The sequence below is a fragment of the Purpureocillium takamizusanense genome, chromosome 1, assembly GCF_022605165.1.
Source record: "Purpureocillium takamizusanense chromosome 1, complete sequence".
Classification (NCBI taxonomy): domain Eukaryota; kingdom Fungi; phylum Ascomycota; class Sordariomycetes; order Hypocreales; family Ophiocordycipitaceae; genus Purpureocillium; species Purpureocillium takamizusanense.
This window is the reverse complement of record NC_063068.1, coordinates 4,198,961-4,214,283: the sequence shown is the minus strand read 5'-3', so window position 1 is coordinate 4,214,283 and position 15,323 is coordinate 4,198,961. Positions and strand designations below refer to the sequence as shown.

The 15,323-nt window shown below is 60.4% G+C and overlaps 5 protein-coding genes across 5 annotated transcripts; 2 read left to right on the top strand and 3 right to left on the bottom strand.

Moving 5' to 3' along the window:
- Positions 1–1,642: 1,642 nt before the first annotated feature.
- Positions 1,643–2,653, top strand: JDV02_001303 (uncharacterized protein; the record flags this gene model as incomplete). Its single annotated transcript, XM_047982220.1, has 1 exon — positions 1,643–2,653. The coding sequence occupies one exon, from the start codon at positions 1,643–1,645 to the stop codon at positions 2,651–2,653; it is 1,011 nt and encodes a 336-aa protein (XP_047838182.1).
- Positions 2,654–3,751: 1,098 nt separating this feature from the next.
- On the bottom strand, positions 3,752–4,437 carry JDV02_001302 (uncharacterized protein; the record flags this gene model as incomplete). The annotated part of the gene is made up of 4 exons (XM_047982219.1): positions 4,101–4,437; positions 3,969–3,980; positions 3,868–3,879; positions 3,752–3,781 (listed from the first exon to the last, which is right to left on the bottom strand). The coding sequence occupies exons 1-4, from the start codon at positions 4,389–4,391 to the stop codon at positions 3,752–3,754; spliced, it is 345 nt and encodes a 114-aa protein (XP_047838181.1). The 5' UTR covers positions 4,392–4,437.
- Positions 4,438–6,136: 1,699 nt separating this feature from the next.
- Positions 6,137–7,135, top strand: JDV02_001301 (uncharacterized protein). The gene is made up of 2 exons (XM_047982218.1): positions 6,137–6,408; positions 6,487–7,135. Exons 1-2 carry the CDS (start codon positions 6,304–6,306, stop codon positions 6,925–6,927), a joined length of 546 nt encoding a protein of 181 aa, XP_047838180.1. The 5' UTR covers positions 6,137–6,303; the 3' UTR covers positions 6,928–7,135.
- A 106-nt stretch (positions 7,136–7,241) lies between these two features.
- JDV02_001300 (Cytidine deaminase) lies at positions 7,242–8,731 on the bottom strand. The gene is made up of 3 exons (XM_047982217.1): positions 7,881–8,731; positions 7,603–7,684; positions 7,242–7,487 (listed from the first exon to the last, which is right to left on the bottom strand). The coding sequence occupies exons 1-3, from the start codon at positions 8,366–8,368 to the stop codon at positions 7,416–7,418; spliced, it is 642 nt and encodes a 213-aa protein (XP_047838179.1). The 5' UTR covers positions 8,369–8,731; the 3' UTR covers positions 7,242–7,415.
- Positions 8,732–8,853: 122 nt separating this feature from the next.
- SSK2 (Mitogen-activated protein kinase kinase kinase) lies at positions 8,854–13,927 on the bottom strand. The gene is made up of 2 exons (XM_047982216.1): positions 9,925–13,927; positions 8,854–9,837 (listed from the first exon to the last, which is right to left on the bottom strand). The coding sequence occupies exons 1-2, from the start codon at positions 13,538–13,540 to the stop codon at positions 9,293–9,295; spliced, it is 4,161 nt and encodes a 1,386-aa protein (XP_047838178.1). The 5' UTR covers positions 13,541–13,927; the 3' UTR covers positions 8,854–9,292.
- Between the last annotated feature and the right edge of the window lie 1,396 nt (positions 13,928–15,323).

The window sequence follows — 15,323 nt, the reverse complement described above, 5'->3', positions numbered from 1 at the left end:
GGTTAGCCCAAAGATTCGACAGGCCAGCACAGTAGGTGCGGTGCGTTGGCGCTCAAAAAGTCTCCAACACCCACATACTGTACGCACATGCACCCACATCTTTGACGAGACAGCGACATCGACAGCAGCTACAGCACAGTGGCAGCAGCAGCAGCAGCAGCGGCAGCCTGTGGATTAAATTCCTTATATTCTGCTGCACGCCCGCCCGCCCGAGACCTACTAGACGCTCTCCGTCTCCGTCTCCGTGTGCTCGTCCTTTGTCTTTTACTCTTCTTCCCCCTCCCTCCCCACCGCAACAACCACCACCACGTCCCTTTTTATCACCTCCGCCCACCGATAGCCGCCCGCGCCTTTCGGCCCCTCTCCTCCTCACATCGCCCGCCCCTCTCGCCCTCGCCCTCGCCCTCGGCGGCCCCGTCCATCGGCAACGACATCGACGATTCAACGTCGCGTCGACGGCGACGTCTCCGGCAACCAAACGCAAAGGGCCGCTCGCGCCCTTGTGTGCGTGCCCTCCCGCCCTTTGGCCGACGCTCGACGCTCGACGCTCGACACTCGACGCTCGACGCCTGACGCCGGGTGTCAAAGACGCCCCCGCCGCGCCCTCCCGTGTCTGGGCCGAGCTTGGAGACAGAAGAGCGTGCCGACCTGCTGTGGGTGGTTCCATCGACGTCGCAGGCGCAGGCGGTGTGTGTGGCGTCCGTCTCGTCCCCCCAAAAGTACCGAGCGCCCGCCACCAGAACAAAGCATCACGACTGACTGCACACGCTGCCGACGACGGCTTCTGCTGCTCTCACTCACTCACGTCCGTCCCGTCCCGCACGTAACCGGCCACAAAAAGAACAACATCGAGCCAGCGGGCACCAGCATCGGCATCATTCCCTGCGCCCCCCCAGCAAAGAAGCAACAACTTTGTTTTTGCGCTTGCCGTCTCGCTGCATGCACTGAGCTCTTCCCCGCCGCCCCAGCTGGTCTGAATCGTCTGGAATGCAGGCACCGGCCGTCTGACTCGAGCGACCAGAGTTTATTGTCTCACCAACTCAACTCGCACATTTATTTTTTTCACTTTCGTTGGCCCTCCACTCATCCACTGCAACCTTTATTTACTACTACTCATCCTCGTCCTCGTCGTCTACGTGCTCCCCGCCGTCCAAACGCACGGAGCACCTCTCACGCTCTCTTTCTGTGTCCTCGCCCGCGTCACCTCGCATCTCGGGCGACGTGCGCAGTGTCGCAACAGCCTCCTCGACTGCTCCGGACCTACGCAACTTTTAGCTCCCGGCCCATTCTGCTCTACTGCCCTCGCTGCTACTGCTACTGCTACTGCTCCTGCGACGGATCGACGTGCCTCGATACACCCTGTTCCAGATCCCGCTTTACGGCAGTCGACGGACCATCAGTTTGCGACACCTGAAGCACCAGCCGCCGCCTCCTCATCCACCATCGGTCGACCTTGTCCTCACCACGTCAAGCTTTCCCGTCCGCGGGACCGACTTCATCGCCACTTTTCAACTCTTGATTAACGCTCGGCCGCCCCTCCCCGCCAATCCTACCTGCCCGTGCTGCGCTGCTCATTCAGCCACAGACTCTCACGCCCATTGCATTTACCACTACATGCCTGTCGCAGCATACGCCCGGCGCCATGGAGCCCGTTCCTGAGACGGAGCGAATGGAGGAGTTCAAGTCCTCCCCGGTTCCTTCACTGCGCCTCGGCAATGCAAGTGCCGTCATACCAAGGCTCGACCTCGACGCGACCCGGAAGCCACCAACCGTGCGCCGCAGCACGGACCCGTGTCCCTCGTCGCCCAGCGCGTCTTCATGGGGCACTGCCAACGTTGCCTCGCTGCCATATCGCCCTCGGACCGCCTCTCCGCTCTCCGGCTCTCATGGCCGCTCACGATCCGTCGCCAGCCTTGCCGTACCCATGTCGCGCACGCAGTCCATGCCTGGTGTCAGCGGCTCCGGCCGCATCCTCTACTCGCCGCAGTTGCGGCCCGCTAGCCCGTCGGGTTCTCCCAGTCGCACCCGTGCGCCGCGGAAACCTGTCGACGAGGCGTTCCCGCCGACGTCCCCGATCCGAACCTCGGTCCTGGACGCGGATCGACGGTCCACGCCCGGCGAGAGAAGCACCTCGCCGACCTTGAGCACTTCCATCAACTCCATGAATCGTCTGCGCCCAGCATCGCCACTGCGCAGCCTTGCCCCTCCTAGCACGAGCTCCCTCTTGCTCCTGCCCTCCACACCTTCTTCCAATTCTTCCGCATCATCTTTTCGTGCATACGATGCGTTCGCGCCGTACGGTGGGGGCTTCTCGTCTGTGCCCTCTACGCCGACATCCGCGCGGTCAAGGAGCCCGAGCATATCCAGCCTCGAGACCATTCCCGACTCGCCGGACGCGGAGGAAGCCGCCCTGGAAGCTGAGCGGATGGCACAGTTGAAGGCGGCCGCAGATGCAGCCGAGGGCAGCGACTCCTCCGATTCGTCCTCGTCCAAGGGGCGCAACGGCGGCGGCGGCGGCGGCAGCAGCAGTTCGGATGTCCCTGTGCGCGGGCGGACCATGAGCTACGGCTCGAGAGACAAGCGCAAGCGATGGAGCGTTTGCGGTGCCGAGCGACGCGGCGATATCGACTTGGAGACTATTTGGGAAGACTGAAACCGGGGGAGGTCGAGGACGTTTTAATCCTCCGCCGGGTTTCACAATCATCAGCAGCAGCCTCACCTAGCGCAGTCTCTAGACGGATGTTGCTCTCGGCAGACCCTGCCTCCATTTGGCTTGCCCACGATGCAGCATCCACACGGGCTTGAGGGTCTCGCATGTTTGGCCTCCTGGCTGCGATCCACGATAGCAACGATTCTTTTCTCGTCGCTCAGGGCAGGGCCACAGTCAATGCGATTGACCTCGTCGACTTTGCTCCGCGAATAGCCACCCCGACTCGCCTCCAGAGGTTGCTACGAATATGACCAACGCATCATGGCCCGTTATGTGCTTGGCTAAAGTCCATGCACATGTCGCTTGTTGCCGACCCGTGTGTCGGCATGCAGCCCGCCTGGTAGCCGAGACGATGTCATGGCCGCCGATCAAGGACTGGCGTTGAATGGCTGGCCCCGCGCGGCAGCCTTCGCTGTCGTATTCGACACGTCCGGGCCGGTGTTGTTTCAAAGACCATTCACCACACTCTTGTTTTGGAAGCACATGCCAAAACGCCACTGCTGTTATTCATTTGGCATTTCCAATGGACGGAAGGAGGGGTTCCACTGTTTCGGCATCAGCTTGGCCCCTCAAACGGGTTCACGCTTGGGCCGGTCAAGGGGGCACCGGAAGCAGCCTCTCCATGTTTGCACGCGATTTGATAGGATCAATACCCGCGATCGGGCGTCTACCGCCCGTCGCACGCATATGTATAGCCAAGCCTATGCCCGCCGGCGCACCGCCGGGAAGACGAGCAGGCCGGCCTTAAGTCGTTATAGTTTTCTCGATGCGGAATGAAGCGAGTATTTGCTTGAGCAACACCCGGCACGAGGGTGTCGGGGCTCCCATTGTCTTTACGGAACCCAGTCACTGTCGGCGAGGCGCAGTAGTATCGATGAAGGGGCTGACGATGGCTTGAATTCTCTTTGCAGTTGTAGTAGCGACCGTGTCCATACCCCAGCCGACCATCATCCAGCCCCCTTCCCCCCCTCTGAAGGAGGAGTAGAAAAAGACGGGTCTCAGCGTAGGGACGCTTGAGCGCCGACCACCCAGCTACACTGGCTAGGCGGCGGTCTTTGCTACCTTCTTTGCCTATATAGATGGGGAGAATCTGTTAGCTTCTGGCAGTACCGTAGTATGAGTCGGCAAATAGCCACAACGGCTTGGATGCGACTTACTTCTTCGGTGAGCTACAGTAATACACCCGCAACGTTAGTAAGAGAGATTCCTTTGGGGTCTTGATCTGAACTGTACGCTCAGGATGATGCGGCTGGCTTACCTTGGCCAAGTACTGTGCGCGAGGAAAACCAAAGGGCAACGCGTTAGCAAGCCCTTCCACCACAACTTTACATTTTTTCCCCCGGTTTGTTCGTTTGGGAGATACGTATGTAGACGGGATGACTTTTCTTACTCTTTCGGCCGCCTCATTATCGCGGACTGGATCCGTGAAGCAGCGCTTCTTGTCGCGATCCTGGGCCCCGATGAAGAGGGTGGGGTTCTGCAGGCATCGCGAGCAATGATACTTGTTCGTGTAGGTGTTGAGAATACATCCTCCGCAGTCGAGGTCCTTTTCGCAAAAAGGGCCCTCCAGAGGGTCGTTCAACTTTGGCGAGGGGGCCGACGCCGACGCCGACGCCGACGATGGGTAAGCCATGGCCATGCCGGCCAAGATGGCGATGATGCTGGTGGCGGAGGCCTTCATTGTTGAAAGAGGTAGGCTCGGAGGGGTTTGCTTTGAAGAGTTGACTGTTAGGTTTAAAGGAAGCTGAAGTCTTTGCTGGAGATGGACGAATATTTAACGAGAGAAGGGCGCGGTGAGCCGGGATTTTATAGCTCCAGAGCTTGGTGATGACGGTGTCTCTTTGCAACCAATCCCTGCCGTCTCTTGCCTTTTCCCTCTCACCACTTTAAATTTGCTGCAACAGCTAAGTCCTTGGACGCCAAGGGGCAGCATGAGGCCAAAGATACCGACGGCCCCACGATGGTAAGCAACCGGGCTTCTCCCTGGGACATGCGGGAAACAGGCCACCAGCGGAGGAAGGATTCTACACATTTCATTGTCTTCTTCGTACGTGGCTTGTATCTGGCCGCACGACTGAAGAAAAAAAGACCTAGGACATATCAGGGCCAGTATGTCGCTGACAGTTGCGCCCGAGTTGCGACGCACACAGAAGGGCGAGTGACCCCGTATGCTTCGTAGACAGCGGTAGGATGAAGCGGGCTGATCCGGTAGCCCTCACCGGCTCTCCAAGCACGTGTAGGTTGTGACTTGGTAGCGATTCTGGGCGAATGCTTGGCCACCCGCCTGCGATGATGATGATGATACCACTCGATCAAGCCTTTTAGGCGGGACGGCGGCTCGGGCATGTCGACGATGCATGCTACATACTACGTTACTACTTCGCAGTTGCTATCTATGGCACCGAACCTTGCTGGAATAGACAAAGCACCGGCGGGATGTGGTTAGTTACGGGAACGGCCCCCCTTTGTTGACATGGGATCTCCTCGGCCCTTACACGCGTGGCCGGGGCCGCGTTGCGGTGGAGATGAACCGGCTCTGCAGGCGTTAATCTTGAGTAAACCCGGGGTCAACAGAGAGGGCGTAAAACTCTGTCTGTGGCGGATGATGTCGTCTGCGCGGAGCATTTCCGTTGGCCTCGCCACGTATGAACATTCATGCCGAATCATGCGCCGCCGCTATGTTCCTGTCGAAGTATGTATGAGACGCGCGTGGTGCGCCATCTCACGCCGTGACCCATCATCGCCGCGTGTACTTTGTACGCCGGGAGGGCGCACGCACAGCAAATTGAACTCACATTGTGCCGATGGGGTTCGAGGTCGGGACCTGAAGGGGATGCGATACTACGGGCGGGCAGGGGGTGAATCCCATGGGGGCTCCGTCAGTCAGCAGCCCTCCGAAGGAGCCCCTCGAGCCGTGTTGGCTTCAAGTCCCAGTGGTAGACGACGAGGGCGGGAGAGAGGAGGGTGGAATGGTTGGCATGAAGAAAAAGAAGGACATAATTTTTTTTTTCTTTCTGCCTTGCCTGTCGTGGACTTTTTTTTTTGGTGGAGTGATGAGAGACGATGGGTGGGTGGCTGGTGGGTGAAGGAGAGATGCCCGCTCTTTCTCCCTTGAGCTTGAGCAGGGGCCGCGCCTGCCCTGCCATTGATTGCTATATTGACGATGCTCCTCCCTCCCAAAGGGGCAGGCACGAGACACTCACCCACTGGCACTGCCCAAAGAACAACAAAGTAGGTGGCAACTATCTGTTCCCCTTCGCCTTCAATATAGTTATAGGGTGCGCTCCCTTTTTGGCGGCGACTGCTTGTGACCACTGCCTTGGAGAGGCCCCTTCTCTGCAGCCGGCCAGACATTGCTTCAATAGCGCCCGGGGAGTCGGGAGGAACCCTCGCCATGGCGTAGATATCTACTAACTTCGTAGTAAGTGCATCATCGTATATATACCCGCGGTTGCTGCTCGACGTCGTCGCCGCGGTAGACAATTGGACTTGATCATTCTGTCAAGCCAAGCCGGACCGCGCACGCTCTTTGCGTTTTTCTTCTTCTTCTTTTCGCCCTACGCTGTTCACAGACAGAAAGGCACGATATAAACATGCGATTCTCAACCATTGTCGTGGCATCATCAGGCCTCGCCGCCGCCGCCGCCGCCGCCGCCGCCCACGCCGTGCCCAAGCATGGCAACCTTTACATCAGACAGGTACCAGCCAAGACAAAAAAGCCAAAAAGACAAAAAAAGATGAGCGCATGCTAAACCAACACGTTCTCCCCGTCGTAGATGGGTGCCAGGCACGCAGCAGCCGCCGCCGCCCCCACGCCGCCAGCCGTCCTCAACGGCGGCGGCGCCGTGTCCGTCCCCGAGGGCTGCCCGGCCGCCGTCGCCGTCGTCACGTCGACCACCACCATCGACATCACCGTCTACATGAAGCCCACGATGGCCGCCGAGCAGGCGCCGCCGCCGCCACCACCGCTGCCCACGGAGCCCTTCCATCCTGATGCGCCACCTGCCCCCGTTGTCGCCCAGCCGCTCCCGACAGAGCCGTTTCACCCCGATCAGGCTGCCCCGCCGCCGCCGCCGCCGCCAGCTCCCACCGAGGAGCCGTGCGAGGACGACGATGTCGACGACGGCGGTAATGGCGGTGGTCTCTCGGTCGACGTTAGCGACGGGGACCCGCTCATCGACCTAAACATGGGAGATTCGCTGCATATCACCGCCTGAGTAGAGGGCGCGGCGGCAATCGGCGCGTCTCAACCAACGCCACCAGATGGCGGCAACGCACAAAAGAGAAGAAAAAGAGAAATAAAGAAAATGTGTACTCTTGTACAGCGGAACGTTCCGACATATGCGAATGCGCTGATTCTCATCCGGCTCAAAATCATGTATACGGGTCGTGGTACTATGGCCTTTACTTCTCGGAAAGGACTGGCAGTCGATACGAGCAAGGACCTTGAGGAGATGGGACTCACAAACAATACCAAGGAGAGGAGCGGGCTCCGCATGTGCAGCAGACAGCTGAAGCTCAATCATCATCTCTCATAAGCCTTAATGATACTAATCGATGCGCATCGCATCTCCCATCGTCACACAATCTGATACCTTTCGAGGACTGACTCCGTGCCCTCCCAACAACGCCAGCTCAGACTTTCGTCAACAGCAACACAACACCTGCTATGCAAAGGGGGCAAACGCGGCAACGGCGGGGGGCCTCATGCCGTCTGCGTATTGTCCGCCGACCCAGGCGCGGGCAGGTCGTTGGGCCCAAACGAAGAGGGCAGCAGCTGGTGCAGTGTTAGCAAGAGAGATAGAGGACAGTCTCTCCCTCTCGCGATGGCTGTAGCACACGAGATGGATGGGTGAGAGGGGGGCGACCGCGGGTGGTGTTGTATGTCTTACCTGCTCGACAGTGAGGACGAGGTACTGGTCCTTCTTGTCAAACATGATGACGGGCATCTCCATGCCACAAAACTCGCGGATGCTGGGGGGGTGTGCGTGCCACATACGGTCAGCAAAACAACGCAAAACGCCCCCATGTCCATTGACATATATCCATCGTGACTCTGCCCCGCCCCTCCCTCTCTGAGCCCGAAGAAGCTACAACAGAACGACCGGCCACAGAGAAACACAAAAAAAGAAAAAAAAGAAAGAAAATGAGAGGGGGCAGAGCAACTCACAACTGCCGGCACATGCCGCACGGGCTCGCCGGCGGGCTCACATCCGTCGCCACGGCCAGGGCCCTGAACCCGAACCCGAACCCGCCCGACGCCGCGTCCTTGGCCCCCCTCCTCCTCCTCCCGCCGCCAGGCCTGGTGACGGCGTTGCCGAGCGCGACGCGCTCCGCGCACGTCCCCACGGGGTAGCTGGCGTTTTCGACGTTGGCGCCCATGACGATATTGGGGTTGCTGTTGTTGTTGTCGTCCGTCTCCTGCCCCTCCCCTCCTTCGTCTTCGTCTTCGCCCACTTCGTCATCCTGCCCCCCCGTGCGGCCGAGCAGCAGCGCGGCGCCCACGCGAAACTTGCTGTACGGGCAGTAGGCCGTGTCCTGCGCCGCGACGGCGCTGTCGCGCAGCTGCCGGAACTCGCGCGGGGTGATGCCGTGGCTCTTGCACGTCGACGAGACGGCTGCGTTGGAGGACGCCGAGCGGACCATGGGGCTGGGCATTGTTTCTCCTCTCGTTTTTCTCTCTTCTTCTTCTTCTTCTTCTTCTTCTTTCTAAGGTAGGGTTTCCCCGTGGCTTTTTTCTTCTCTCGTATCTGTGGTGTAGGATGAAAGCCGCCTGTCCTACCGGGAGCGAGCGTCAAGAAACGTAATGTGTGTCCCGCGTGCTCTAAGAAGTGCAGCTCGTGAATAAACGATGATTCAGAGGGCAGAAGATGCGATGACCGAGCGACGCCGAGTGTTGGGGGGGTGAGGGGAGCCGGTGTAAGTCAAAGACGGGGGTACTGACTGACGTGGGCGTGATGAGTGAGTGAGTGAGTGTGAGGTGAAGGAGAAGCAAGCAAGGATGATGAGAGGAGCATGACGTTTCACGCTTTGGGGCGGGCGGGTGGTCGGCGCTGCGCATCCCCCACGATGGAGCAGGTTTTTGAGTGTGGGGACGCCACCACCACCACCCGCTCAGACGGAACGGAGCTCGCCGTTGTCAGGCACACATCAGTGTGTAGTTACTTACACACACGATCCCACATTCACCGGATAATGGATTGCTTCCTCTCGTCACGGGCCGGTAAAGTATGCCCTCTCCTCGCCATTATTACACCAGCAGGTCGACTAGGTATGCACTATGTAGTAGTGGGGCCTGCGAGCACCTCTCTCAACGACACCATGTCCCCCCTCCCCGGCCCATGGATGCTATCTTTGCCGACAGCATCGTCGTCTCCGTTCTCGTCTTGTCCGCCCTCCTGCCACCTCCTTCCCCGGCGACCTGTACCCCGTGCCGCGCCAGTCGTGTCAAACAATCATCATGGTCCCCGACGAGGTGGTGAGAAGCCTCCAGAGCTTTCCAAATATTCGTAAAATCCGTACATCCCTCATCTACGTCGTCCCGCTCGCGCGCCCACGCCGGACGACACGCTTGATAATATATTACTGCGACTCCAGCCCCGCGCTGCCTCGGCTCGAAGTGCTTGTCAGCAGCGGCGTCGACTGTGCTGACGCGCTCGTGTCGCTCGGCGTCATCGGGTCCACGACTTGGTTGCGGACGGCCAGGACCCATTCGTGCTGGAGCAGCTCCACTGCCGACGGCCGCTCCTTGGGGTCCCGCATGAAGCACTTCTTGAGGAAGTCGATGCCGTCCGGCCCCAGCTGGTCCGGCGACGGCAGCTGCGGCGGGTTGCCCTGCGCGATGTTGTACATGATGGCCCACTCGTTGTCGAGGTTGGCCCACGGCCGCCGCCCCGTCGCCATCTCCAGGATCACGCATCCCAGCGACCAAATGTCCACGGCCCCCGCCCGTCCCGGGTTCTCGCCCTTGATCACCTCGGGCGACATGTACATGGGCGTTCCCGTCATCGACTTGTTGGGCTTGGTCGCGTGCACGTCTGCCGCCAGCGTCCGTCCCTGCCGCGCAATCACCTTGGCCGCCCCAAAGTCGACGTACTTGATGATGCCGTTGTGGTTGAGCAGGATGTCTAGAGCAAGTCAGTCAGTACGCGCAGGTCCTCCTACAAAACAGGACAAGTAGGGGAAATCGGAGGGAGGGAGGGAGGACGACTCACTCTCGGGCTTAATGTCACGGTGCGCGATGCCCCTCTCGTGCAGATACACCAGGCCCTCCAGCAGCTGCAGCGCGTAAAAGATGATGACCTGCTCGTCCTCGATCCGCCCGTGCTCCAGCAGCCCGGCCAGCGAGCCGCCCGAGCAAAACTCCATAAACAGGTAGACGCGGTCTCGGTGCACCTCGATGCCGTGGTACGACACAATGTTGGGGTGGTCGAGCACCTCGAGCACCCCCATCTCCTCCCGGATCTTCTCCGCAATCTGCGGAATCAGCTTGGGGTCCTGCAGCCGAATCTCCTTGACCGCCATCAGCTGGCCCAGGTCGAGGTTCATGGCCGCGTACACGTTGCCAAACGTGCCGCCTCCCACAAAGTGCCCCTGCTGCCACCGCATCGACACGTGCGTCGCCGAGGACGACAGGTACGCCAGCGACCGGTCCGCCTCGTTGTTCGTCTCCAGCACCCTGCCCAACGCCCGCCGCTCCCCCTCCTTCTCCTGCCGGTACTCGTCCACCTTGTCGAGCTGCTCCAGGCGCTGCTCCGTGATGCACAGCGATGCCTCGTCGTCCGAGAGCATTCTGTTCTTGTCGAGCTTCCTAAATTGACCCACGAGCTGCTCAATCTTCTCCTTCTCCGCCTGCGCCGCCAGGTTCGACCTCGCGCCCATGATGTCGAAGTGCGAGATGAGCAGCGACATGCACCCGCCCACCTTGCCCCGCAGCTTCTCGTACTCGTCTTCGCCGAGCGCCAGGATGTGCCGGCCGCGCGTCATGCCCATGGCGAACTCGAGCGCCAGCACCGCCCACCGAAATGTCTTGCGGTCCGACGCGATGCAGTCGTTGCAGATGAAGCTCACCCAGTCGAGGGCGAGCTTTGTCAGCTTGAAGTTGTTCATCTGCCGCCTGTTGCTGTCCATGTACAGCAGCGAGCGCTGACCAAACTCGGTCGCAAAGACGAAGCACGTCTGAATCAGCTCCTGACAGTCCTTGCCTTGGGTCTGCTTCCGGATCACCTCGACGCTGTCCATGAACGTGTTGGACAGCTTGTAGGCGACTCTGCGAATCTCCAGCAGCCTCGTGTTGACCTTGTGGATGTTGGACCTCGACTCCTGCAAAAGATCGACGTGCATGTCCACGGCGTCTAGGAAGTTCCGCCGCGCCTCGGGCAGGGCGTGCGAGCTGGATGCGCAGAGCCGCACCTGTCCGCGCTTCAAGTCGATGCTCTGCTCTCGCAGCGAGACCTGCACCACGTCGCCAAACCAGTTGAAGGTATCTTCTGGCCGCAGCACGAGGAGATAGCGCTCCCCGTACTCCTCGGGGAAGTGTTCTTTGGATGTGATGGCCATCATGGCCTGTATGTCCTCCAACCGGCCGTGCAGCTGCGGCGACGCCAGGATGTAGGTGCCCTGCTTCTCATAGATGCCCGTGTCGACGCGGAAGTGACCCGAGGCCACCAAGTGGTCGTAAAACTTTTGCATCGCGTCCGGGGTGAAGGATATGCTAAAGTCCGAGGCATGCTCGTAGTTGTCGCTCAGCATCCTCGAGAACCGCTGAAGCATGCGTTGCCGGACGCGAACCGAGTCCAGGCACGCCTTGTACCGCTTGCTCATCTCGCTGGCGCTCTCCTTTGGCTTCACCTGCAGTTCCTTCTCAAACGTCTGGCTCAGACGGTTGAGCGCCTTAAAGGTGAGCGAGCTGAACTGCTCGGCGACCTCGATGTGGCCGCCCTGCAGGTGGCTTCCGATGTAGTTGGCAAAGTCCCACTCCTGAAACAGGAGCTCGGCCTCCTTGAACGTGTTCTTGTTCCCGCTGAGCTTCCAGTTGAGCATCTTGAAGTAGTACTTGAGAGCGTCGAGGACGACCTGGTCAAAGGTCTCGTCGATGCACGGCGGCAACTCCCACCCTTGTTCGGGGCTCTCAATCGCAAGGTACTCGAGCTTGATCCTGATGGCAAACTTGAGAAGCAGTTGAAACTGAGAAATCATCTGGTCCTGCATCAGGGGGTTCTGCTGCGCCGTCTCCTTGACCCGTCGAGCGTACTCGAGGCGCGTCTTGGTGATCTCCTCGATGAGGCGAGACGGGAAGCTGATGAGTGTCAGGAGCTCCTCCAGGTACGGCGGCAGGTGGCGCTTCTGGAAAGGGGTCGAGTTCTCAATGAGGGTCTCCTTGACCTTGCTGATGATGGACGAGATGGGCCGCAGCATGCCCTTTTGGGTCGATCGTTCGTCGTCGTTGTACAAGGACTGCAGCCCGTCCTCCTTCATCAGCCGGTCCAAAAAGGACGTCTCGTCCGAGGTAATGCCATCGACGGCCGGCGATCGCTGCTTGGTGCGCGAAAAGTCGAGCTCGTCGTTGCCGACCCACTTCTTGAGGATCGAGAGCTCCGTGTTGATCATCTCGTTGGTGTTGTACCACGAAAAGATGGCGTTGTAGGCCTCGTGAAACATGGGCGAGTCGGCCACCTTGTGGTCGGCTGCCAGGGCATCCCACGAGGGATACAGGCTCTCGCACTTTTCGATTTTCCTGACCACGTCCTTGACCTGCTCGTACGGGGGCTTGCCAACCTCGCTCTCGCCCTTGACCTGGAAGTTGATGATCTCGTCCAGGGTACGGTCGAGTGTGGCGCGTGCCTCCTCGACCATACGCCGCTGCACGGGCAAGCGGCGGCCGCACGAATCCGCGCGGACCCCCAGCCATAGTTCCGACTTGTGCGCCAACTTGCCTGCCTGCTGGTCGGCAGAGCCGATGAGACGCTTCTTCTCCTGCCGGACCACGTCGCCCGTCAGAACGGCCTCGAGCATGCCGTGCCACTCGAGCCGCTCGCGCTTCTCCGGGTCTTTTGTGTCCTCCTCGGTCGGTTGTAGGTCGTCGTTGCCGTAGAACATGATTGTCTCTTGGTCGAGCCGGTCGTCGTAGGGCGTGTCGGAGGAGGGCGTTTCCCCCTCCGAGTCCGAGTCGTTTCCGTTGATGGTCTGGTACGACGTGAAGTACTCACCCGAGTAGTCCTGGCGGAGTTTCTGCACGTAGGCCCGCTCCTGGGCGCGGAACCTGCTCTCGCTCGGCCGCGGGCGCGTCTTGGAGGTCGAGCGGATGGACTCGACGAACGAAGCGGCGGGAACTTGCTGCGTCTGCTGCGGCGCCGGCGGCTGTTGCTGCTGCTGCTGCTGTTGCGTCTGTTGAGTCTGCTGCTGCGTCTGCTGTTGCTGCTGCTGCTGCTGCTGCTGCTGCATTCCGGGCTTGCGCGAGGTGGCGGGGTTGTACGTGCTGGACGGCGTCCGAGCCGGAGCCAGGGGCCTCTGCGGCCGGGTCCCGTTGGGATAGCCGGTCGCCTCGTCCCCTGCGGCAGGGGCGGACCACTGGCCCTTGGGTGCCGTGCCGTTCATGGCGGCGCTTGGCGACAGCTGTGACACAGACGCCCCGTCGACGTAGCGGGCGTCGAGGTCGCCGAGCTCGTCGCGGCGCTCGCTGGCGTGCGGATCGGCGGCATCGGAGCCCGGGGACGAATCCTCGGTCTCGAGGTGAACGACCATGGAGCGCCGGCGACCCTGGGGCCGCTCGGGCTGTAGCTCGTCCTCGCCGCCCGAGAAGCGCACGGCACGCGGCGACGAGTCGGCCATGTGGAATGCTTCACCACCCCCTCAGCAACAACCCAGCCGGGGCGGGCGGCGGCGGAGAATCGAGTCGCCGGCGTCGTCGTCGTTGTCGTCGTCGTCTGTGGGCGGCGGGGGAAAGGGTTCGTCAGCTCGGGCCTGGCATGTGTGGTGTGTATCGTTGTTGAGCGGATGGTTGCTGCTAACTAGAAGCAATGAGAATTCGTTCGTCGTCGATGTGTCCGTCGAGGGTGCCGGGCCCGTGGCGATGGCACCGCGTGTGGGCAGTTGACAGTTGGCAGTCTGGCAGGCTAGTCGAGCCGAACGCGGTTGGATGAGGCAGTTAGGTATTGGACGGGCAGAGATGGACCAGGAACCAGGATTGGAGGCGAGCTCGAGCCTTTTCCAGGTAGGTCGTTAGTGGCATTTTCACGGAGCAGACAGACCTGACCTTGGTAGGCACTGAGGTTGGCTCCCGGCAGGGGGCGAATTCGCCGCGGGAGCTGCGCACCACCGCCACCCTCCACTACCACCACCACCATTGCTGCACCACCACCACCGGCTCCCATTCGCCGCCCGCCCGCCCATCCATCCATTCGCCCTTGTCCACCCTCCTGCTCCGCTTCGGCTGGCCGCTGATGGGAGGGGAGATCGGGAGGGGGGGGGAAGCCTCCACCTGGCCCGGCCTCCACCAGCGCCCCGTGCAAATCGTGATCCCACCCGCTGACAGGGAGGCGCATCCAGGCCCAGGCAGGCAAACCAAGGCCAGGCCAATCCATCAGCCGTCAGAGAAAAAAAAAACTGTGGCTCAGTCAGACTCATTCGCGGATACTGATTGGACAGGCGTCGATGGCTTGCATGAGAGGTGTGGCTGGGGCAAGTCAAGCCAATGGGACGCATGCCCGTCCATCACGGCAGCTGCATGTGAAATGTGAAGCAGCGACTTGGCAACGGCCATCAGAAATCACAACCTCCTCCCTCCCGCCGCCCATGTGTTCGTCAACATGTTGCAACCACCATGTCATTCACACACTCGCACCGTGAGGATACATGATACCCGCCGCGCAGCACATCGAGGTGCCCGTTGTTGCATCACCATTATCGGGCTCGCCACAGCGCCTCGTGGGCCCCCGAAGCTGGGCTGGCTTCGTTTTGGTGCGGTGTAGGTCTGCTGATGCGGCGGCTTCACCAAGACGCGGTGTCCTCGGATGACGGCGCCCAGGTGATCAGAACTCGACCAACAGCCATGGCTCCTTATCGGGAATTGGACGTTGGGGCACTCAATCCATCATTCGGGATCGCGCGGTCCTTCTGACCCATCGCAGAATGCAACACGGTCAGCGGTGCAACCATCTGCCCGCACATACGAAGTAGGTCTTCCCTTGCTCTGCGTTAGGTTACATCATACGCCGTCCAAGGCTCGCTGTTTTGTTCCCTGCAGTTGTGCGAAGTAGATTGCGTGATGGGAGCACGAAGAGATCCCCTACCAATTGCGGCATGTCTACGCGGCGATACCCATTGACGAGCCGTAAAGGGTCCAGCATAGCTCGAGGACGGCACGGTCCAAACTCACTTGTCCACGCCGCGGCTCAAATCCCAACGTACGAACGCAGTCTCCAAAGCCTATGCCTAGGTTTGCCGTAGGGGCTTTTTTTGCGCCCATCGTGCCAGCATACTCCAAAACTCACAGCCCTGCTGCGCTCTGCCGTGGCCAGTGATGGGACTCGGATCATGACCATTAATAAAGCCAAGACCGATATCGTCCATGCGGCTCAAGCATTCCATTCCGACCTGGGACCGCCCACTCCCG